This window comes from Lonchura striata, chromosome 15 (genome assembly GCF_046129695.1).
Source record: "Lonchura striata isolate bLonStr1 chromosome 15, bLonStr1.mat, whole genome shotgun sequence".
NCBI lineage: Eukaryota > Metazoa > Chordata > Aves > Passeriformes > Estrildidae > Lonchura > Lonchura striata.
In genome coordinates, this window is record NC_134617.1 from 3,238,730 (window position 1) to 3,259,964 (window position 21,235).

General features: G+C 59.1%; 5 protein-coding genes across 6 annotated transcripts in view; 3 read left to right on the forward strand and 2 right to left on the reverse strand.

The window, feature by feature from the left end:
• Positions 1–935: 935 nt before the first annotated feature.
• On the forward strand, positions 936–4,187 carry LOC110470817 (lateral signaling target protein 2 homolog). Its single transcript, XM_077786732.1, has 12 exons — positions 936–977; positions 1,452–1,592; positions 1,668–1,805; positions 1,901–2,103; positions 2,174–2,263; positions 2,373–2,462; positions 2,581–2,682; positions 2,765–3,210; positions 3,283–3,396; positions 3,549–3,647; positions 3,785–3,889; positions 3,945–4,187. The coding sequence occupies exons 1-12, from the start codon at positions 936–938 to the stop codon at positions 4,106–4,108; spliced, it is 1,734 nt and encodes a 577-aa protein (XP_077642858.1). The 3' UTR covers positions 4,109–4,187.
• An 813-nt stretch (positions 4,188–5,000) lies between these two features.
• On the forward strand, positions 5,001–6,382 carry MXD3 (MAX dimerization protein 3). Its single transcript, XM_021530685.2, has 5 exons — positions 5,001–5,170; positions 5,246–5,275; positions 5,377–5,491; positions 5,580–5,745; positions 5,828–6,382. The coding sequence occupies exons 1-5, from the start codon at positions 5,016–5,018 to the stop codon at positions 5,935–5,937; spliced, it is 576 nt and encodes a 191-aa protein (XP_021386360.1). The 5' UTR covers positions 5,001–5,015; the 3' UTR covers positions 5,938–6,382.
• A 97-nt stretch (positions 6,383–6,479) lies between these two features.
• Positions 6,480–8,262, reverse strand: PRELID1 (PRELI domain containing 1). The gene is made up of 5 exons (XM_021530684.2): positions 8,093–8,262; positions 7,617–7,842; positions 7,426–7,539; positions 7,133–7,211; positions 6,480–6,747 (listed from the first exon to the last, which is right to left on the reverse strand). Exons 1-5 carry the CDS (start codon positions 8,182–8,184, stop codon positions 6,611–6,613), a joined length of 648 nt encoding a protein of 215 aa, XP_021386359.1. The 5' UTR covers positions 8,185–8,262; the 3' UTR covers positions 6,480–6,610.
• Positions 8,263–8,310: 48 nt separating this feature from the next.
• Positions 8,311–10,867, forward strand: RAB24 (RAB24, member RAS oncogene family). Its single transcript, XM_021530686.2, has 8 exons — positions 8,311–8,473; positions 8,825–8,893; positions 8,984–9,062; positions 9,190–9,257; positions 9,356–9,455; positions 9,803–9,853; positions 9,953–10,015; positions 10,460–10,867. The coding sequence occupies exons 1-8, from the start codon at positions 8,357–8,359 to the stop codon at positions 10,522–10,524; spliced, it is 612 nt and encodes a 203-aa protein (XP_021386361.1). The 5' UTR covers positions 8,311–8,356; the 3' UTR covers positions 10,525–10,867.
• An 81-nt stretch (positions 10,868–10,948) lies between these two features.
• The window catches only part of NSD1 (nuclear receptor binding SET domain protein 1), a 59,921-nt gene continuing 49,634 nt past the window's right edge, over positions 10,949–21,235 (reverse strand). Inside the window, exons 22-23 of one of the 2 annotated variants that reach the window (XM_031506030.2) lie at positions 17,351–19,657; positions 10,949–16,046 (exon numbers count right to left, since the gene is read on the reverse strand). In XM_031506030.2, coding sequence (XP_031361890.2) covers positions 17,352–19,657 — 2,306 coding nt within the window. In that variant the 3' untranslated portion in view covers positions 10,949–16,046; position 17,351. Of the gene's footprint in view, positions 19,658–21,235 lie in introns of both variants that reach the window. The other variant, XM_031506031.2, reaches the window with a different exon arrangement.

Below are 21,235 nucleotides of genomic sequence, written 5' to 3' on the forward strand. Positions count from 1 at the left end.
TTGGACACTCTCTAATAGCTTTATTCTTTTTTATTATGGTGCCCAGATCTTCAGGGACCTGTGGGACAAGCAGGGCTCCAGTCTCACTGTGTGCTCAGGGATCCCCATCCGCGGGAACCAGGACACGGCTGAAAACAGAGCCGGGGTCTGTGGGGTACACAGGGAGCCCCAACACCGGGGCCAGTCCCACACCTGCACCCGTCCGGTGCAGGCTGGGCACTGCCATGACTCAGGGACTTTCTGAAGCCGAGGACGTGCCACTGCCGTGTTTGTTCAACCATCCTCCACGGATTCTTTACCCATGAATCCACCCTGTTAGGCTTTGAGCCACCTGAATTATCGGTACCCACATCCTGTAGCCAGCAGTGCCAGCTCTGGAGCAAATACTTCTTTGACACAGCTGGCGTGGTTTGCTGTGGCCAACACCCCGCGTACCCCCCCCGGCACCTCTTCTTGGCCACTTAGTTCCTCTTTGTCCCACCGAGAGGCCACTTTACCCCCTTCCCACTGCATTACCCGGCCCCGCACCCCATGCCCTGCACGGTGAAGATGCCTGCGGGTGCTTCTCCCGGTATTTCCCATCACTCGGGAGTGCTCGACGGGCTGTGGGAAGCGCTGGGGTGTCCCTGTCCCTGGAAGGTTGGGCAGAGAGAAAACGGGGGGAGGATAGCCGGGGATGCAATCGGGAATTTGAGACGGGAACCAAGACCGGGAAGGAAAGCCGGCGGTGAAACCCATCCCGCCCCACGGCAGACGCGCCCTCACCCTTCCCATCACAGAGAACCGGTCCGTCGAGGAGCAGACGGGTCGCCCCGGTGCCGGGACTGGGCGGACACCGCTCCGATCCGCCCCCGGGCGGTGCCCGGTGCCGGCCCGCCCCGTCGGCGAGCGGCGGGCGCGGGGAGCCGGGCGGCGGCAGAGCCGCGGGACGCGCCATGCTGCCCGCTGCCCTCCGCCGATGGCTCCGCCGACCCAAGGTGAGACCGGGGGTGCGCACCGGGGCCGCCCTCCCTGCGCCCGGGACCGGCGGAGCCCCCGGACCGCCCCCGTCGGGGCCATCCAGGAGCTCCGGAGATCGCGGGAGCAGTGAGGAGGGCGGCCGGGGTCCCTCGTGGGGGAGCGGGAGAAGGAAGCGGGGGGACTCCGGAGGACCTTTCCCGGTGTTTAGAGCCACCCACGGATCGGTGCCAAAGCTGCCCGGATGCGGCTGAGCTTGTTCATCCTGCTCTGCCCCCGGGGAAACTGAGGCACGGGTGGGTGGGGAGGGCGGCGCTCCCCGGGAGGAGCCAAAGCTTCCGTGGGAGGTCCCACGTACCTGCCCGAATAGGTGTTTGTGGATCCGTGGGGTCCGATCCCTCTGCGACTGTGGGAATGGGAGGTTTGGGATCTCTCTGAAGCAGCAGATGCAGATGCAGGGTGCCCCCACCATCACCCCCCTGCTCTTCCCGCAGCGCTCCGACCCACGCCTGCTCTCCCAGTTCTTCTTTGCCGACGAGAGGGTGACACGGGTGGTGGCCGAGATCAACGGGCTGGATGCCGAACTGGATCCGCAGCAGTACCTGGTGCTCCTCAACCAGCTCCACCTCAGCCAGGTATGGGGGCAGCCCACACCCCGCTGTGACTCCGTCCCCCCGGCAAGCCGCGGGTGACACCCCTGCCGTCCCCAGGCTCACCTGCTGGCCGTCCTGGAGCGGATCATGGAGGAGTGCATCCCCACGCAGCGGCACAGCCGTGACTATCTGGTCAAGTTCCCCGAGGAGCTCTTGGTGGACAACTTGGGGAACCACATGCTGTTTGCTGCCGAGGTGAGCGTGGGGCGATGGACACCCCACCGTGAGCTGACCCTGGGGTTAGGCATTGCCTTTGGTGCTGGCTGCTGACACAGTGCCTTTCCCGGCAGTGCCTCCTGGCTGGGACCTTCCTGGAGATGGAGGAGTCAGATGGGGCACAGCTGATCCCCCAGGCCAGGAATCTGCTCTGCAGCCTGGAGCTGGTCCGGACAGTGCTGCGGGAGCAAAGCCTGAGCCAACCCAACTCCTACCCAGAGCCTGTGCGGGCTGTGCTCATCCAATTTGACCGGCTATTTGCAGAGTTTGAGCTGAGGTAAGGGGCAGGGGAGGATGCTGGTGTCATGGTGGACTGTAGGGCCCTCACAGTCTCCCCATCTCTCCAGCTACGTGTCCTCGCTGGTGGCAGTGAAGTCTCCTGATGAGATCTTCAGGCAGCAGGAGATCATCGTGCTTTTCTGTGAGACAGTGGAAAGGTGAGTGAGGGGCACAGTGTATCAGGTGGGGGCTGCAGGGACTCCAGCCCCAAGGATGGGCAGCATCCCTAGGCTCAGATGCACTGTAAGGGTGTCTGTGTGCCCCCAGAGCCCTGCACCTGGGCTACCTGACCCAGGAGATGATTGATGGCTATGAACCACTGCTGATGTTCACCATCCCTCGCCTGGCCATTATCAGGTGGGTGCAGCCCCTGGAGAAGGGGGTGTGTTCCCTTCCCTGTATCAGCCCCTTCTCCTCATGGGGAGCTGGGGACCCAGGCAGCCCCTGACATGAGCTGGGCTCTGTCTCCTCACAGTGGTCTCCTCATCTACCCTGAGGGTCCCCTCAGCCTGGAGCGGAGCCCTGAGGAGATGTCCCGGGTCTTCAGCCCCTTCTACAGCCTCCTGAAGAAGATCAGGTGTGCAGTGAGGGGCCATGGGTGGGGCTGTGGGGCAGCAATGGGGCTGTGACATGGGGCTGATGCCAACCCCTCACCGCAGGGACCTGTTGTGGGTGCTGTCAGCAGAGGAGCTCTGCCTGCTGGAGAGGAGCCTGTGCACAGCCGAACAGGAGGATCCCTGCAGTCCAGATGGGGGGGCAGCTGTGCCCAGTGCAGACCCTCCTGCTCCCTTCAGTCTTCCGGAGGTCCCTAATGCCACCCAACCTCTCCCCACCTGCACGACACGACTGGGACCCCCCAGAGCAATGGATGGCCTGGGCACTGATCGGCAGCAGGGGTGTGCAGTGGGCAGGGAACAGGACCAAGATGGCAAATCTCATACCATCCCTGGTGTAATGGTCACCTCCCCCCTGCGCAGTCCCCAGCCCCTTGAGAGCGGCCCAGGGATGGGGGTCAATGCCAGCTCAGGTGCCCGCTGCTCGGAGCTGCGCTCCCGCTACAGCAGCACCAAGGACATGCTGCACACCCTCTTTGTCTGCATCTCAGGTGAGTGACCCCCAAGCCAACCTCCAGCACCTGATCTCCCCAGCACCCTGACCCCCCACCCTCCTGGTGCAGGGGTGGCTGATCAGCTCCAGACCAACTTTGCCAGTGACATGAGGAGCATCTTGAAAACAGTCTTCAAGATTGTGTGCTCGCAGGCGGAGCCCTCAGAGGAGCAGAGTTACAGCAGTGAGTAATCCCCAGGGACATGTGTGACTGCTCCTCTGCCCTGCCCGTCACCCATCCCTGGTGAGACAAGGCCACAGCCCTAGGCTTGGGAAAAACGTGGCCATCGTGCCCGCCCAGCTCCAGCTAGGCTGGACCAACCCTTGTCCCCGCAGAAGAGAAAGATGGTGACTCCTGTGTGACAGATGCTCCTCGCGTGGCTGACTGCCCACTGTGCTCCAGCCCTACAGAGGCTGCCAGGCTCCGGAGGGCAGGTGAGCGGCTGCCCAGGTGCTGTGGCTCTGGGGCAGGGTGTGAGGCTGGGGCTGATCCTGCCCCATTCTGCCTTAGGGGGTCTGGCTGTGAGGGGAGCCAGCCTGAGGGGCTTTTACCGATGTCTTTTGCCCAGCAGGTGCCCGCCACCTGCCCGAGTGGGTGCCCGACAGCACATGCAGCCAGTGCTCTGCCTGCCGCTCGCCCTTCACCCTGCTGCGCCGCCGGCACCACTGCCGCTGCTGTGGGAAGGTAGGACGGGGTTGGGATGGGGCATGTGGGGTCCCCGAGGGACCCAGCTCTGCTCAGCCCCTCTCTGGCCTCTCGGCAGATCTTCTGTGCCCGCTGCTCACCGAACACTGCAGTGCTGCCTTACTACGGCCAGACCAAACCCGTACGTGTCTGCACCCACTGCTACACCACACACCTCCCGCCCACAGCCCGCTGTGCCCGGAGCCAGTGAGAGCCCCTCTGCCAGACCTGCATCGCAGGACAGCTGGGTGCCCAGGGCCACTCGGGGCTGCGGGGCAGCACCTCGGCTCCTCAGAGCTTGGTGGGCATGGCAGCAGGACCCTCCCAACCTGGTTTTAGGCTTCCCCCCGGTGCGCAGGGGCAGGACCCCGCACACGGTGGCAGCCCATGCAGATGGTGGCGATGATGGTGGGCGCAGGACCGCCTGTCCCGGTGCACCATGGCTGCTGTGCTTTGGGTGAGCTGCCTGCTGCTGCCGTGCACCTGCCCCCCGGCTGGAAATGTGCTTCGTGGTGGTTTTTTACAGGTGAACTTTGCCTGCTGTTGGGCCCGGGGCAGAGTCTCCCCCCGGGGCCTGGCCTGAGAAGGCGCAAACAGCCCTCACATGACAGCGGGTGCCCCGGGGCCGCCCGTGCCGTGCCGTGCCCGGGGGCTGGGGCCCGGCGCTCCCCTTCCCTCCTTGTCGCCTCCACCGGATGGATTTTAATAAAGCGATAAACCCGTCTGTGTGGGCCCTGTGGCGCTGGGCCGCGGCGACCCCCGGTGCGGGGACACGCGTGGGCTCGGTGGGGCGGGGGACGAGGGGCTGGGGGCGGCAGGGCGTGCGCGCTCCCTCCCGTCACGGGGCGCGCACGTGGGCGGGAGCGCGCCTTTCCCGGGGGCGTGGCACTGGGGGGCGTGACCGTTTGGGGCGTGGCCAATCGAGGGCAAGGTCTGCCGCCGAGGGGGCGTGGCCTGCCGCCGAGGGGGCGTGGCCCGCGTCGTCCCCTCCCGCCAATTCAAATTTGAAGCACGCGCTTTCCCGCCTGAATTTGTTTGCCCGCCGAGGTGACGTCAGCGGCGCGGGGCGCCCCGCAGCCAATGAGCGCGCGGCTGGCGGTCCCCCCCGCGCTCCCGCCATGGAGGCCGCGGGCAGCAGGCTCCAGGTGCTGCTGCAGGCGGCCGAGTTCCTGGAGCACCGCCAGCACCGGCACCCGCCCGGCCCGCCCGAGGCCGAGCACGGATACGCCGCCATCTGCCCCGCGCCGGCGCGCCGGGCCGTGGGCAGCGTCAGGTAAGCGGTGGGTGGCTGGATGGATGGATGGAGGGACGGTGGCGGCGGTGCTGATCACCCGGGTCTCTTCCGCAGGTCGGTGCACAACGCGCTGGAGAAGCACAGGTATGGGTGGGTGGGGGGAGAGCGGCGGGGCAGGCGGTGGTAGAGCCCGTGGCTCTCCGTGGCTGACCCCCGTGTTGCTCCCCTCCCCTGCCCGGCCGCAGGAGAGCGCAGCTCCGGTGCTGCCTGGAGCGGCTGAAGCAGCAGGTGCCGGTGGGCGCGGGGCCGTCCCGTTCCACCACGCTGAGCCTCCTGCACCGTGCCCGGCTTCACATCCAGGTGAGGGGGGTGGTGGCACCGGCATGGCTCGGGAGGTCTCTGTGTGGCATCAGGGCTGCCCAGCTCATGGCTCACCGGGTCCCCACAGAGGCTGGAGGAGCAGGAACTGAGGGCACGAAGGGCCAAGGACCGGCTGCGGGACCGGCAGCGGAGCCTGCAGCGGCGGCTGGAATCGCTGCTCTTGCCCGCTGATGGGGAACGGGCACGGGCTGACAGCCTGGACTCGTCCCGGCTCTCAGAGCCCTCCGAGGAAGGTAAGAAAGGGGAAAGAAAGAACGAGGGTGGGCAGGGAAGGAAAGCAGCCAAGGGCCTGACCCGGCCTTCCCCCATGCCCAGAGGATGCCGAGGTAGAGGTGGATGGTGTGGTGCTCAGCGGGGACCTGCTGCCCAGCTTTGGCACCGGGAGGGACCACAGCTACTCAAGCCCCCACAGCCCCGCATCCTGACGGTGCCCGCTGCCTTCCCTGCACTGCCTGCCTGCCTCCTTCCTGCTGGAAACCCAGCCCCGGCCAGCCTCATCACAGCTGCCAGGCTAAGGGGCCACAGATGGAGGCAAGAGTCCGGCTTTACCCCCCCACAGCTGGGTGGCACTGGCTGTGGCACTGGGTGCATGGGGCTGGGCTGTGGCACCTGCTGTGCACCTCAAGGCACTGGAAGAGGTGTTGGATGAAGGCCCAGCTGTCATTGAGGACATCCTCCTGCACCCACGGGCAGTCTGGGGGTGCCTGGTGTGGTGCTGCCCACTGAAGGTCATGACTACAGAAAGGCTCTCCTGCCCCTGGAGAGCCAGGAAGGGGAAATGAGTGCATTAAGCAACATGCCTTCATGCTCCTGCAGCCACCCCTCTTTTGTACAGACCCGACACTTTTATAGTAAAGGCACTTGGTAAAACCCTGGCCTGTGTCTTCCCTACAGAGTGCTGGACCCCCAGAGTGGAGAGCAGCGCTGGGCTCTGCTCTAGCCAGGCCAGCCTCAGCCAAATCAGAGGTGGGAGTAGATTCTTTAATGATAATTACATCTCAGAAAGGGTCAAGCAGCAGCTGATTGTCAGACTTATACAGTTTCTTTAAAAATATAAAATCTAAGGAGTCTCCTATCTGTCCTGGTGCAGCTGGCCCCTCACACGTACTGCTTCTTCTTGGTGGCTGCCTTGCTCGCCAGGTCCTTGGCTTTCTCTGTAGCAGCCAGAGCTGTTTCCTTGGCTTTCTCGGTCGCTTCCTTGGCTGTCTCCACCAGTGTTTTGGATGGAGCTTCTCCTACAACATGGAAGCCATTAACCCCACAGGAGTGCCGGCTAGACCGGCCCTGCCACCGAGGCACTTCCCCACGCAGGGAGGAAGATGAGCCCGGTGTTCCTGACCCCAGCACGTCAGGGCACGTCGCAAAGGGGAACCACAGGCACGTGATGTTGCCATGTTCCACCCCTCCTGCCTGCACTCCACCCTTGCCCGACCCTGCAATCACTGCTGGCCTGATCCACTCGGGAAGAGCAGGCAGTGCCAAGACAGAGGGCAAAGGCAAGGCGTGAGGATTTCACGGTCAGATCAGTTCAAGCAACAACCTGCCCACGGACTGGAGTGTTCCCAGAGTGACCTCTAACTCCAAGAGCCCCATCCCGCTCAGCCTGCCCTTGGTGCCCACCTTGCATTTTTGCTAGCACATATTCAAATCCCTTAGTGCTCTTGGTCACGTTGCTTTTGAACCTGGCCAGACCAAATTCCTGCAAGAGAAAAGTCAGTGAAGGTGCGAGCCCTGTCACACACAGCCCCTGGGGCTTTGTCCCAGCTTGAAAAGTCACACTGACTTTCACAGTGATGGTTCTGGGTGCCTCAAGAGCTCATGAGGATGGGGGGGAACAACGGGAAAGGGTGTAAAAGCCAGCACAAGGAAAGGGTAGAGCGGAGGGGAGCAGCAGCTTTACTGCTTGAGCTCACCTGGATGGCCCGCGAGACGCCAAACAGGCTGGAAGATACCCAGGCTTCCCGCTTGACCTGGGTCCAGTTGCTGTTCTCGGGGTTCACCCGGTACTCGCAGCGCTCCTCCACCACCTGCGCGAGGCACAGCCCGGCCGTGGGCACTGCTGTGTCCCCTCCGCCCCGCACACCCGCCCAGCGGCAGCGCCTACCATCAGACGAGCGTGGTTGATGTTCCAGGTGAACGTGGTCATGGTTCGGTTCTTGGGGTCCACGATAGAGTCCTCCAGGATGTAGACGGAGTGGGCGACATTGGCAGGGAAGAATCGCTCTGCCCAGCGCGGCATCCGGTTGGTCTTGGTCAGGAGCCGCCGAGAGAGCAGCTTGTGGTCCGGCGTCACCTCCCGGTGCACGATGTCTTCGGTCAGGACATGTTTGCTGAAACGGGGAAGGAAACATCACGCCCTGCTCCTCGCCGACTCTCCCCCGGGGCTGGGAATCGCCAGGAACTGAAGGATTAAGGCGGGCAGGGAGGAACCAAGCTGGGCGCTTGGGCTGCGGGACACCCATCCCCGCCGGCCGGAGCCCGCGGGACCCCCGGGGACAGGGCTGGGCTGGGCACGGGGGGCGGCAGCAACCCCCGGTGGGGCCGAGCGGCGGGAGGCGGGCGCGGAGGGCCCCGGCGCACCTGTAGGGGTTGGGGTAGCGCTGCCAGAAGGCGGCGAACACCTGGTCCCAGGGCCCCTTGAGGACGCCCAGGCTGGCGCAGTATTTCCCCATGGGGCCGCCGCTCAGGCCCGCGCCTGCTGGGCGGCCGCCATGCGGCCCCGGCCCGCCCCGCCGCGCCGCGCACTTCCGGCACTCCCGGCCCGGTTCCGGCCCCGCCCCGCCCGGTTCCGGCCCCGCCCCGCCCGGTGCGGCCCCGCCCCGCGGCGGCGGCGGCGGCGCGAGGATGAGCGGGAGGCGGGTGGACGCCAAGGTGGTGCTGCTGGGGCAGGAGGGGGTGGGCAAGAGCAGCCTCGTGGAGCGCTGCGCCCACGGCCGCTTCCGCGCCGGGCCCTACCAGAACGTGAGTCGCACACCGGCACCTCCCGGCCCCGGGATGGCGGCCCCCGCCTCCCCGGGATGAGCCCCTCGCGTGGCACCCCCGCACGCTGCCCGTGGGCGCCCCGTTCCCGCGGCGTGTGCCCGGGTGCTGCCACCCGCGTCTCCCCTCGCGTTGTTCCCCCCGTGTCCGCGCTGGGACCCGCCGCATCCCCCCCCGCGCCCGCGGGTCGGTCCCCTCGTGTCCTCACCCTCTCTCCGCACGCCCCGGGATCAATTCCCCCGTGTCCCTGCGCCGGTTTCCACCGTGTGTCCCAGGCCAGATGCCCCCGCATCCCCGGGCCGGATCCCACCTCTCCTCTTGCTTCGCTTCCAGACGATCGGAGCCGCTTTCGTGGCCAAGGTGATGACCGTGGGGGACCAGACGGTGACGCTGGGCATCTGGGTAAGTGCAGGGGCGAGGGCTGTGCCAGCGCCCCGCTGACATCCCCGGCACCCCCTAACCCTGAGCCCCTCCGACCCCTGCCGCCCCCAGGACACGGCGGGCTCGGAGCGCTATGAGGCCATGAGCCGCATCTACTACCGGGGAGCCCGGGCTGCCGTCGTCTGCTACGGTAAGGGCACGGAGAACGGGAAGGGGAAGGAGCTGGAGGCTGCAAAGGGCCCGGGCTGGGGTGGTGGTGGCACCGGTGGGTCGGGCGCTGAGGAGCAGTGTCAGCAGACCCTGATTCCTCTCCCCAGATCTCACCGACAGCGGCAGCTTCCAGCGAGCCAAGTTCTGGGTGAACGAGCTGCAGAACTGTGAGGAGGTACGGGGGGGCCGGGGGCTGTGAAGCCTCCCCACAGGACGAGGGGTGCTGGTGGTGGGGACGTGGGCACACCCCTCCCAACCCTTTTCCTGCCGCAGGGCTGCCGGATTTACCTGTGTGGCACCAAGAGCGACCTGCTGGAGGAGGACAGGAGGAAGAGGGGGGTTGACTTCCACGATGTGCAGGACTACGCTGATGGTAGGGCCAGTGCTGGCCCTTCCCGGGCGCATGAACATTGAGTGGGTGGGGAGTGAGGGAGGATTGAGCTGCTGCGAGCTCTGCCCTTGCCGTGGGCCCACAGCAGATCTGATGGCTGATCCCTGTATGGTGAGGCACCGGCTCTGCCAGGGACCTCCCTGGGCACAGCATGTCCTGACATGGGCAGGCACGTGGCCAGCTGGGCCAAGGGGCTGGGAGCCCTGCCCTGGGTCCCTGCCAGCCTGCTGGCAGCAGCTGTGCCCGAGGGGTGACTCTGGGGGCAGACGAGCCCATGGAGCCATATCTGCTGCACATGCAGCAGGTGCCAACCTGGGCCCTCATTTCAGAGATCAAAGCAGACCTCTTTGAGACCTCCAGTAAAACGGGCCAGAGCGTGGGTGAGTAGCCCCTTGCTGGGGCCATGTTCTAGCTGAGCAGGGCTGGGGGCTCTGCCTGGCAGGGGGCACCCACAGCTGCCATGCCTCCTCTCCCCCCAGATGAGCTGTTCCAAAAGGTTGCCGAGGACTATGTCAACTTCTCCGCCTTCCAGGTGATGACAGGTGAGTAGGCAGGGCCTGTCCCTTCCCAGACACCCTACCCTGTACTTCTGGGTGCAGAGCATGAGCTCTGGGGGTCCGAAAAGGCTTCCCTGGGGGGCTGCTGTGGCTCTGTGCCAGGGTTTGTCTCACGGAGTTTGAGTTCCATCACAGCATCCTCATGGCCTGCTCAGGCCAGGCTCAGCACATCCACCCAGCTGGGTTATGGTGGCATTTGGCAGCTGGGAGCCAGGAGCCTTGCTGGGCTACAGGACTGGCTCAGCTCTGCACCAGCCCTGCCCAGGCACGCTCAGCCTGGCTGTGCCTCCTGCCCTGGGCTGTGTGAGCTGTGCCATGACCCTGAACCTCACCGCTTCTCCACGGGACACCAAACCCTCCCCACACCTGGCACCAGCAGCTTTGGTGGTGTGGACGTGCCAGCAGCCTGCTGCTCCTGCTCTCTTCCAGAGGACAAGGGTGTCAACCTGGGCCAGAGGAACAGTCCCTACTTCTACAGCTGCTGCCACCACTGAGCTCCTGTGCCAAAAGGGAATTGCTGCTGCCGGAGGGGCAGCTGGCGCGCACCGGACTCCTCTGGTTTTTTACCTGCTGTGTTTTAGCTGTTGGGGCCTGTCTGCAGCACAGCCTACGGACTGCTCAGCTGGCACAGAGCGGCACAGGGCTGCCGTGCAGTGCCAGGAATCACGGACTGTCACTCTGGGGACCCCCTCCCTGCCACCTGTGGCGTTTGTGGGAGCTGTGGTGGCCCAGCGGTGGCCAGTAACTTATTCTCTCAGAGATGCTCGGTTCTTTGCAGATTTATTTAAGCATCTTCTCTCGAGGTGTACAATGTAAATAAAACGCGTTGTGGTCTGAGCCGTACCCCTGCGCGCGAGGCTGTCAGGGCTCTCCCCTCCCTGCCTCCCCCCACTCAGCAAGACAAACCACAAGAGGACATCGAGAGTAAAGTTAAACTTTACTTTACAGTAATTTTTCTTCTATATACAAAGAATTACAGTACATGTTCTGGGAGCACCTGGGCAGGGCAACCCTCTTTTCATGATAAGTTTCACATACACAGCCAACAGTCTAAGGGGAGCAAAATTAAAGTAATCAATGGTCCAAGACTCTCCCCTCTCCCTCTTCTAAAAATAATATACATGCTGGAAATATGTAGTTTACTCTCACCTGCTCTGACATTCCTTCTTACAACTGACAGACGACTCCTGTCCAGGGCTGAGCACCCCTTTGTCCCCCCTGCAGTGCTCCAGTGCTGGCCTCTGCCTTGGCTGGGATCCTTGACTCCTGATGTGTTTCCCTCTGCCTGAGCCTGCAGAACAGGACCCTGAGGGGGACCCCCATTCACTGTCACCCCATGCGCAGTAGACCTCGGAGGGGAAGGGAGGCAGCGTGGGGCTGCTCACACCAAGGTTCTTCCCATGAGCAAACCTCTCTCATGGCTCCAGCAGAACTTTCGCTGCTGCCGTGAGTGGCCCCCCATGTCCCTGGGCAGTGGGCAGCCACCCTCCCCAGGGCCCTTGGCTAGCTGCAGCCAGGACCCAGCAAGGAGCACACAGTGCTGGAGGGTGGCAGGGACATCAAGAGTGAGGCATGGCGCCCAGCATGGTCTGTCTTGGAGGCGAGCAGGCTGCTGGGGCAGCGAGCTCAGCACCACGGATCTGCAGGGCTGGGAGTGCCACTGCAGCAAGGCTTCCATGGCCCCTCGCAGGGAGAGCCACTCCCTGCCTGCTCCCACTGCTGCCAGCTCATCTCACCTCCCACCCACGCCGGCCGGGGCCACCCTCAGCTCCAGCCATGCTCCACCTTGAGCCTCCCGGTGTGCTTGCTGCTTTTCCTTTTAACAAGTTCCCAGTGTCTACAAAAAATACACAAAACCCAGTTCCTTGAAGTCAACAACTCGGAAACATCAGAAAAAGAAATAAAAACTGAAACCAGCTCAGTACCAAACGGACACGAAGAACATGCAGTAGCGGATGCCTGCTTGCTTCACGTGGCTCCACGGGCTCCCCAGGGGGCTCAGTGGCACACTGGTTTAGTCTCAAAGCCACCATAAACTGAAGGAACCGAGTAGCTCCTTGTCCTGTTTCAGTCACAGGTGCTGAAATCCAGCCCCAGCTCCACGGGGAGGGGATCAGCTGGCCAAGAAGCCCCAGCCCGAGGGCCAGGAGGTGAGTCCAGCCCTACTGTGCTAAGCTGCCAACGGTTTACAATAGCACCACAATAGCCCAAGGGCTTTGCCAAGGGCAAACATGATTAAAACTTTACCTTGAAATAGGCCATAGCAACACCCATTTCTCAGATTTCCCTAGGAGGTAGATTCAGTGCTGTAGGGACTGTCCATCACTGCTGCTCCTCCAGCCCGAGCTCACACAATCTGTCCTGTTCCCCCGGCACCAAACTTTGCTTACATCACTTTTGTAGGACCTGGAGCAGGAATCTTGCATCCTCCCATCTCCTGCAACCCGACAGCTGAGACTGCTGCTGAAGCCAGGCACGTGGCAGAGCAGTCCCCAAGCTCCAGTGTCCCATGTCCCAGGCCCAGGGAGCCCCAAGCACCCATCAGCCCAGCTGTGCTGCTGCAGGAGGAACAGCCTTGGCTGCAAATGCTGCCACCAGCGTTATCACTATCACAGGAAGGTGGGTAATTAGCACGGGCAAAGCCTGGGAGAACAAACACAGCATCCCCCTGTACTTTCAGAGTAGCTGCACAATTTGCCACTTTGCTTTAACACTCACTGGCTAGCAAAGGCCAAAGCCTCATCAGTAATTTAGGGCAAAGCACATTACAAGCAGGTTACAATTATGCTTATTCCAAACATCGAGCAAAATCAGAAGTTAAGGCTGAAATTAAAAATAAACAGAAGGTGTTGAAGGTCTGAAGTTTCTCAAACTGTGCCTGCCCTGTCACAACACTGGATGTGGTGTCCAGATAGGATGGGCACACCCAGAGCAGCTCAGGGCTAACACACTGCCAAGAGCATCAAGGTTAGAGCTGCTTTTTCTTTCTCTTCGGTTTTCTTTTTCTGTGAAACTAAGCTGAAGCTTTTCTAGCAAATGCACCGTCTCACTTTAGTTCCTTAATGTCCTTTACATTCAATCGCCTCTCTTATCTCCCAAACTTTAACACCAGCCACACCTTCAGAGCCTCTGCCTGCAGGGGTTTAACCCTGAATTAACACGTGCTCCCACAGTACCACCCAGATGCTTTGTGTATTGACGTGATTCTGGTTCCTCCGGAGCTTTTTTGTTAAATAGGAAAAGTTTTAATTGGAGAACAACAATAAAGCAAGCTACCATGAGCTAATTTGCATTTAGAGACGTGCATAGGTGATTATTCCTTACAGTGATAACCTCCTGCTAGATTCACCAGAGCCCTGGCTGACAGTGGGCACTGGGAAAGATGGGACAAGCTCCCCTCCTGCCCACACATCCCACATGTCCTGTGGTGGCTCTTCCTCTGCAACCCTCATCCCGATGGGGCACAAGGCCCTGACCACGCTGCTACCCCTCATCAGAGCTCCTCTGTCACCAAAGGGCACCTGGGACCCTCCTGCCCACAGTGGAAATCCAACACTAAAGTGGGTCCTCCAGTGGGGTGGAGGTCACGGGCCCACTGCTGACCCCAGCCCACTGCTCTGAGCAGGGGCAGCACTTATCCTGGCAGCAGGGATGTTGACCAGCAAAATGTTCACACAGGAGCAGAGGCTGCATCCCCTTCAGAAATGGGAAGAGAGAGCCACTCCTACCAGGAATGAGTCTGGAAAATTCCTGTGAGCCGTTGTGGGACACCAGGGAAGGGACAGAGGTAATTACACCCTTGATTCTGCTTCTACAGTGCTCCACACCAGTGAATCAACACAGGAGTCACCTCTCACCCATCTTGGGTGCAATTAGGGCTGACCCAGGACTAAGTGACGAGGTGACTGGATCCCTCCAACACAGCAAAAGAGCATCACAACCTTGGCATGGAGCTGTTGCACAGGTCTGAGCCCAGCTCAAGGCTGCAGCAGTGTCTCTCCTGCAAAGTCTGCCAGGGGTATGGGTTACCTTGCCTCGACCCTTTATTTTTGAAATCCCCTGTGATTCAAACTGGCTGAATTCTGAAGGCAGTAACAAATGGCAGCAAACTTACCTAACTGCTTCAACACAGACATGTCCCTCTCCTCCTCCAAGGCAGTGCTGCCAGCTGCCACCAGTGAGTCACCTTGAGTACAGAAGATGCCCACATTTCCTCCACAGGGGTTTTGCTGCCTGAAGCTGTTCCCCAGCTCATGCTCCCTAATGAGGGCAGGCTGGACAAAGGCAGGGCTGCTGGAACTTCTCTCTACAGCTGGTGAGACCTTGTCTACGTGACCCAGGAAAGCCCAGAGACTCCCAAACATACCACTGCTTCCTCTGAAAAGCCCTTCTGATCTGACAGATCATCGCCCAAGGCTCCAGCAAGGGTGAAGAGGGAAGAGCAGCTTCCTGTCTTCCTCCTTCAGTGATGTTCCTCAACACCAGTTTTGCCAAGCTATGCTGAACTCAAGTTTCCAACAGTAGCTGCAAGGTAAGAAGCCAAAAACCCAGATCCTTGTGGAAAAGGGAGACAAGAAGAGAGACAGGGTACAGTAGCTGCAACAAAGTAGGCTGTGGAAAATGCCATGCAAAGGTTTAATCCATAGTCACTGTTCCAAACAAGCTTTTGGGTAAGCACCTGCTGGCATGAAAGGCGGCTGCTGCCGTGAGCCTCACCCTGCTACGTGAGCCCACGATCTATAGAAGTGATTTTTTTCAAACCTGCTCTTGTGAGAATTCAATGAGAACTTCTCCATTTTACAGATTTAAAAAAGCCTGCACCAAAAATATTCACAGTTTATTTTTTCATGAAACAAGTAACTAGTTAACACGTGACAATGCAAAGCGGAGGTGGACAGAGCAGTGCAGAGACCTCTCTGGTTACAGTGGGAGCTAGCTGGGTGCTGGCACTGAGGAAACCCTACTTACACAATCTACATGACTAAGTCCAGCTCATGGAAGGCTTATAAATGTAAATTCAAGATTTATTTTCCTTCTCACACATGATAAATACTTAATATACTGAACGCCATAATTTTTTTTTCATTTTTGTTTAAAAACCTTAATGAATGCCCTTAAAGTAATCTTCTCTCTCAATGGATCTGAGTTGTCCTGATTCCCTTTGTGGAGGAGTCACGCAGAAATGCTTGCACTTCCCTAGTTTCAGCAGCAAGCAGGAACTGACCTGCCAGTCTTCCCGGAAAAAAACAACATTAAACAAGTAAGTTTCCATAAGCCATAAAGCTTTTCCAAGTTGTGAGCTATTCTACAAAGCATCTGAAATGATTCGGACTAGAGAAGAGACAGCACTGGTAATGTCCCCTTGTGCCCAGCACACCCGGCCTTTACAGCAGGACGTTGTCTCAGGGTGCACACATCAGGAAAGGAGAACGGATCAGGCTTTGTCTTGGTACAAGGTGTCTGCCTCCCTTCATAGAAAACTGCAAAGCTCATGACTGTCTGCTCTGGGAGCAGCAGGCACTTGCAAGCCAGGTGGGAACAAGGACCTGCTCCCATGCTGGAGGAAGGAGGTCAGCATGGGGCTGGACTCTCCCTTCCTTGGGAGGGGCCTGTGGATCTGCCTGGAAGGAGAAGAAGAAGAAGGATACGCACACTGGAGCTGCGCAAGGGTCTGGCTGTGGCACGGAGGTCCGAGGCTGCGGCCCCAGATTGGTGGAGCTCAGGTAATTACAGAGGTAATGTGTTGTGAGAGTGGGAAAAAGCTGGTCAGCAGCGTTTCCTCGGCAGGATACCAACCCTATCCAGGCCAGGCAGTGCCACCAAAGGAGGTCTGTCCTCCTCCTGCCTGCGAGGGTGCCGGTGGTCACAAGATGCTTCAGGTCCCTGGGACTCTACTGCCTGCCCCACGAGCACCACAGCCAAGCCAACTTCTGCCTCAACGCTTGAGTGAACGGCTTTCAGAAGGCCTAGTCTGCACACCAGCCCGATGACCACCAGGTACTAAACATCGCCTTCACTGTAAAAGGGAGAAGAGAAAAAAAGAAAGCCAGCCTGCTGCTGGAGTCCACCGTGTTCCAGTGTGAGAACTACAATTCAGTTGGATGGACACACACACGCGCACACACACATGCACACCGACACAGTCCAGTTAATTCAAGTCTCCTTTGGTTGTAGAAGAGTTAAGCCAGAAGCTACACAAGGGGAAGGTGTTGAGATGGGTCCCGATCCAGCTAGGGCACCCTTGTCTCTGTGCTGTGCAGTGAGCGGGACAGGCTTGGCTTGCTGCTGGCAACACCAGGCGTGACAGGAACGCGTTCCGAACACATCTGAGGCAAAGGGAGAAAGGACTGCTCAGTCTGCTGGCTCACGCTGACAACAGAGGTCTAGAAGAGACTGGATGGAAATTTGAAAGGGAGCACTGTCCCTCTGGCAGGGCAGTGCTCAGCACCTCCAGGAACCCACTCTGCTCTGCTATTGCTGCTTTATGGGTCACTACGTTGTCAAGTGCAGGAAAACACTCCACGTGTCCTGTGCTAAAGGATTAAGACACAAGAATGAAAAAACTCCCAGATGACTTCTTCCAAGATCTCTCTTTTCCCTGACTTTCTCCACATTTCCCGCTCCTTGGGCCTGGCCAGCTCTGTAAAAAAGGAGCCTGAATGGATACTGCCTATTGTTGGAGAAAACTGCACTGAGTGAGGGCAGGAGCTCCTCTCCCATCTCACTGGAGATGATCCCTGTCCTTGAGCAAACCACACACACAGCATGTCCCAGTAAACACATGGACAAACCTCATAAAGCAACGACCTGCAGGGACAGAGACCTGGCCAGGTGACATAAAATCCTTTCCCTGCTTCTGGAGTCTGGCAAGGACACACACCTGACTGCTCACTGCGTGATCCCTGAAACATCTCCAGTGCCAGGGCAGCCTGACTGATCCATTTTCTTTAAATGCAGTAACAAGAGCAAGGCCCCTGGCTGTGCCTAGGAGCCCACCTACAAATCAAACCTGGAGCTTGGACACGCTGGATCAGTAATGTGACTATTTCAATGGAATTTGAGATTTTTACCCAGAGCGGACTCTTTATTTCAGCTTTACCATTTGTAAAAGGAAGATGAGAAGGTCACAGATGCTCTCTTCCTTTGGCTGGGCCAGACTCAGATTTAAGAGAATGTCCTTGCTCGTGTCACAAGAGAATATGGATGGGATGTGCATGGGTTAGGGGCTGGGCTCAGGGAAGTGAATAAAAAAAAAACAAAACAAAAATTCCCCCTCCCTAAACATTAAACGACTGAAACCTGCCTCCCATATTCACCAACCTCACTTTGGCTCTGAGTCAGCCAACTCACGACAGACAGAATCCTGGTTACGGGCTAGCGCTGTGTTTTGCTCAGGCAAAGGGTCCTGCCCCCGAGGAGTCTGTACATTTCCATTCAGCCAAGAAATCTGATCAATTGTCTGAATGTTTGTGACAATCCACGGCATCTGCTCCGGGGGCACCGGCGCTTCCCTGGCTGGCCGAGGGGTCTGCTCGAATGCACACAATCTCTCTGATGTCCACGGGGTCTGCTCTGAGGGGGCTGAGGCCACTTCCCAGCTGGGTTGAAGGGTTGGCTCTGGTAGTTTCTCTGCTGTCCGGGAAGGCTGCTCCGCAGGCGTCAGGGTTTTCGTGGTGGACCAGTGGCTTTGCTCATGCGTCTGTAGTTTCTCTGTAGGCCAAGGTACTTGTCCAACCTGTGTCACCACCTTCCCAGCAGACCAAGAGATTTGCTCCCCAGCTAACATGGTCCTCTCTTTCTGCTGGGGACTCAGCTCCATGGCTGGGGCTCCTCTCTCCTTCAGCTGAGCGTTCTGGTCGACAGGACGCAGCGCCTTCTCTGACAGCAACAGCCTCGGAGCTGATGCAGATAGAGGCTTGTCCGAGGCTTGAGGCCGAGGAGCCACAGCAGGAGCCAGCTTATCTGATGCCTGAGGCCACGGGGCTGTAGGAGCAAGAGGCCTCTCCAAGAGCTGAGGCCGAGACACCCCAGAGCTGAGAGCCTTTTCCAAAGGAAGAACTCGCAGGGCCCCAGAGTCAGCAGCCTTCTCTGGAGGAAGGGGTCGCAGCACCCCGGGGGAGAGAGACTTCTGTGTGAGCGGGATCCGAAGGGCCCCAGAGCTGAGACCCTTCTCTGTGGGCAGGGCATGTGGTGAGTGGGAGCCAGGGGCCTTCTCAGTGGGCAGGATCTGAGGCAAACCCGAATCAGCAGCCTTCTCTGGAGGCACAGGATGGGGTGACCCAGAGCTGGGAGACTTCTCTGTGTCTGGAACCCACACTACCCCAGAGAAGGAAGCCTTTTCTAGAGGCAAGGATTGTGGTACAGCTGATCCAGGAGCCTTCTCTGAGGGCAGGATCCGTGAGACTGGGGAGTCTGGGACTTTGTCAACGGAAACAGACCACAGCACCTCAGGACTGGAAGCCACCTCCAATGCTGGGACCTCTGGCACCACAGAGCTGGAAGCCTCTTCCACAGCCTGTGGCTGCGGACTCTGGGCAGAGGAATCATCCAGCGGCTGGAGCTGATGGGCCTCAGGAGGCTCATCCTCCGGCTGGGACTGCAGCATCCCCACCGTGGTGAGGAGTCTGTCAGACAGGGGAGGATGCAGGCATTTCACGGGGAACTCATCCAGCAGCTCGGGCTGCTGGTCCCTGCTGTCAATGAGGGACTTGTCCGATAACTCCAAAACCTCGGGGGCGTCAGGAGCCTCATCTGACAGCTGGAGCTGCAGGTCACCAGCACTAACAAGTGACGCATCCAACGGGGACTGCGGCGATCCCGGAGGAGATTTGCTCGGCAGCTGCGGCTGCGAGGCGTCACTGGAGGACTCGTCCAGCGGCCAGAGCACCGCGTTGCTGGGAGGTTTGTCGGGCTGCTGAGGCCGCAGCGCTACAATGATGGGCTGCTTCTCTGACTGCAGCCTCAGCGACAGGGCAGCCTGGGGCTTGTCTGATGGCTGCAGGCGGAGAGACAGGGTGGTGGGAGGTTTGTCCGAAGGCTGAAGCCGGAGCGAGAGGGTGGTGGAGGGTTTGTTGGATGGCTTCAGCCTCAGTGACAAGGTGGCGGGGGGTTTATTTGACGGTGGCAGTCTCAGAGCCAGGGTGGCAGGTGGTTTGTCTGGTGAAGGTAGCCTGAGGGCCAGGGTGGTGGGGGGCTTGTTTGATGGCTGCAACCTCAGGGCAAGGGTGGTGGGGGGCTTGTCTGAAGAAGGCAGCCTCAGCGCTAGGGTAGCAGGGGGCTTTTCTGGTGACTGCAGTCTGAGGGCCACAGACTGAGGTAGGCTGTCCTGGGGCTGAACACTCAGGTCTGTGTCTGCCTCTGTGTCTGCAGGCAACTGCTCTGGTGGCTGGGTGTCCTCGCCGTTAGTCAGGTCTTCTATGGGAGGTGCATACTCACGGATTTCTCCTGGCTCTAAAGGGTGAGGCCCACAGGGATCATGCTCTGTGCAGCATAATCGTCCATCCAGCTTGGAGATGAAGAGCATTCCTTCCCGGTGCTGCTTGCAGAAGGACCTGGGGCACATCTCGCAGAATGAAGCTGCTTCCTTACCACACACGTCACACTGATGCCACGGGCACTCCCACTTTCCTGCAGCATGGACATGGGAGAAAAGACACACCTTAGGAGTAGGACAAGGGCAAGACACAAAGGCCTGCTGTAAAGGGAGTTCAGGGGAAAGTGAGAACACTCTGGTAAATACCCACATACAATTCTACATGGCCTCTTCAGTTTCTGGCTTAGCTCAACAGGTAATTAATACAAATCTGCATTTTCAGAAGCAGCAAGGGCAATGATAATCATGACAAACACAAGCCACATCAGCTCACACCAAAAGCCCACCTGGCTCCTGCACAGCACTAACCAACAGAGGTGTCTAGAGATGAGCAGACATCCACTGTTTTCACATCTCTGTAGCTCTAATTTTCATAGAAAATGGCAGAGTTTATCTGTACACAACACCCAAAGGACTTTTAAAGCAAACATGTCAGATTCATCTTTTAATCCTGGGTCAAAAACCTCCCTTCCCGTTTTTTAGAAAGAAGAAGTGAGAGAGCAGTGATCACAAGGGGTAAGTTTCTATTGTCTCTGAACTCAAAGGCACATCCTTAAGCTCTAGCCATGTATGGCCACGATAAAACAAAACTGCTCTCCCAGCAGTTCCATCTTCACAGCCAAGCTATTGACCATCAGTACCAATACCACCAGCAGGCAAAACACAACATTACACTTCAGAGCCCGCTGCTTTTCTCACTTGTAATTGACCTCACTGGCTCAGCCTCCTGCTCCCTCAGCCAAGGCTGTGTCTGTCTATACCAAACACTTCCAGATCAGGAACACAACCAGACACATGCTGAGTTCCTGTCCTCTCACCACAGGATGAGCAAAGATGTTTTTCCAAATACACCTCCTGCCTCTGTGCTTTCCCAGCACCCACATCCCCCATCTCTCCTGCTCCCTGCCTTGCTGTGGGGAGCAGCTCCTCGCAGAGCAGCCCTGACACAGAGCTCTGAGCCAGAGGGCAATCACAGACACCAGCCAGGACAGAGCACTTCCCAGCCTGCCTGAACCAAACCCATAGACCTGTGGCTACAGCTCCTTTCCAGGGAGGCTGGTTCCTGCAGCACAGACTGAGCAGCTGTGGCCATTGCTCCCTGGGCTTGTGCAACAGCAGCTCTCCACTCCCCTCTCTCATGCTGCTTTCCCCCTGGGATTGAAGGCAACATGTAGTAAGTTTTTCCCCTCCTTTGAAGCCAGTCCAAGGCTTCTGTTTCAGTCTCAAAATATGCATGCTGCTTTTATGTATCTTTTCCAATTTTTCAGCATTTTTTTCTAAATGAGGATGTTTAACACTTCCCATGGTCTCCCCTGCTCCTGGCTCATGGTGCTGCAGCACAGGCTGTCACTGCTCCCCCTGCACCAGCAGCATCCCAGAGACCCACACAACACTGCAAAGACCCTGGGACCATTCTTATAAAGGTCATTTGTACAGATGGAAAATTTAAAAAGTCAAAACCTGCTAATTTGTTGCAGGAAGGATAAATCCTATCAAACTACTCTAATGGTCTTTGACAGGATAAAAAGGTCTAATGAATAAGCACCCTCTCCAGGGACAGCCTGGAGCTCTTGCAAGTAAGATCACACAATTAGCAAACATGCAAACAAGCA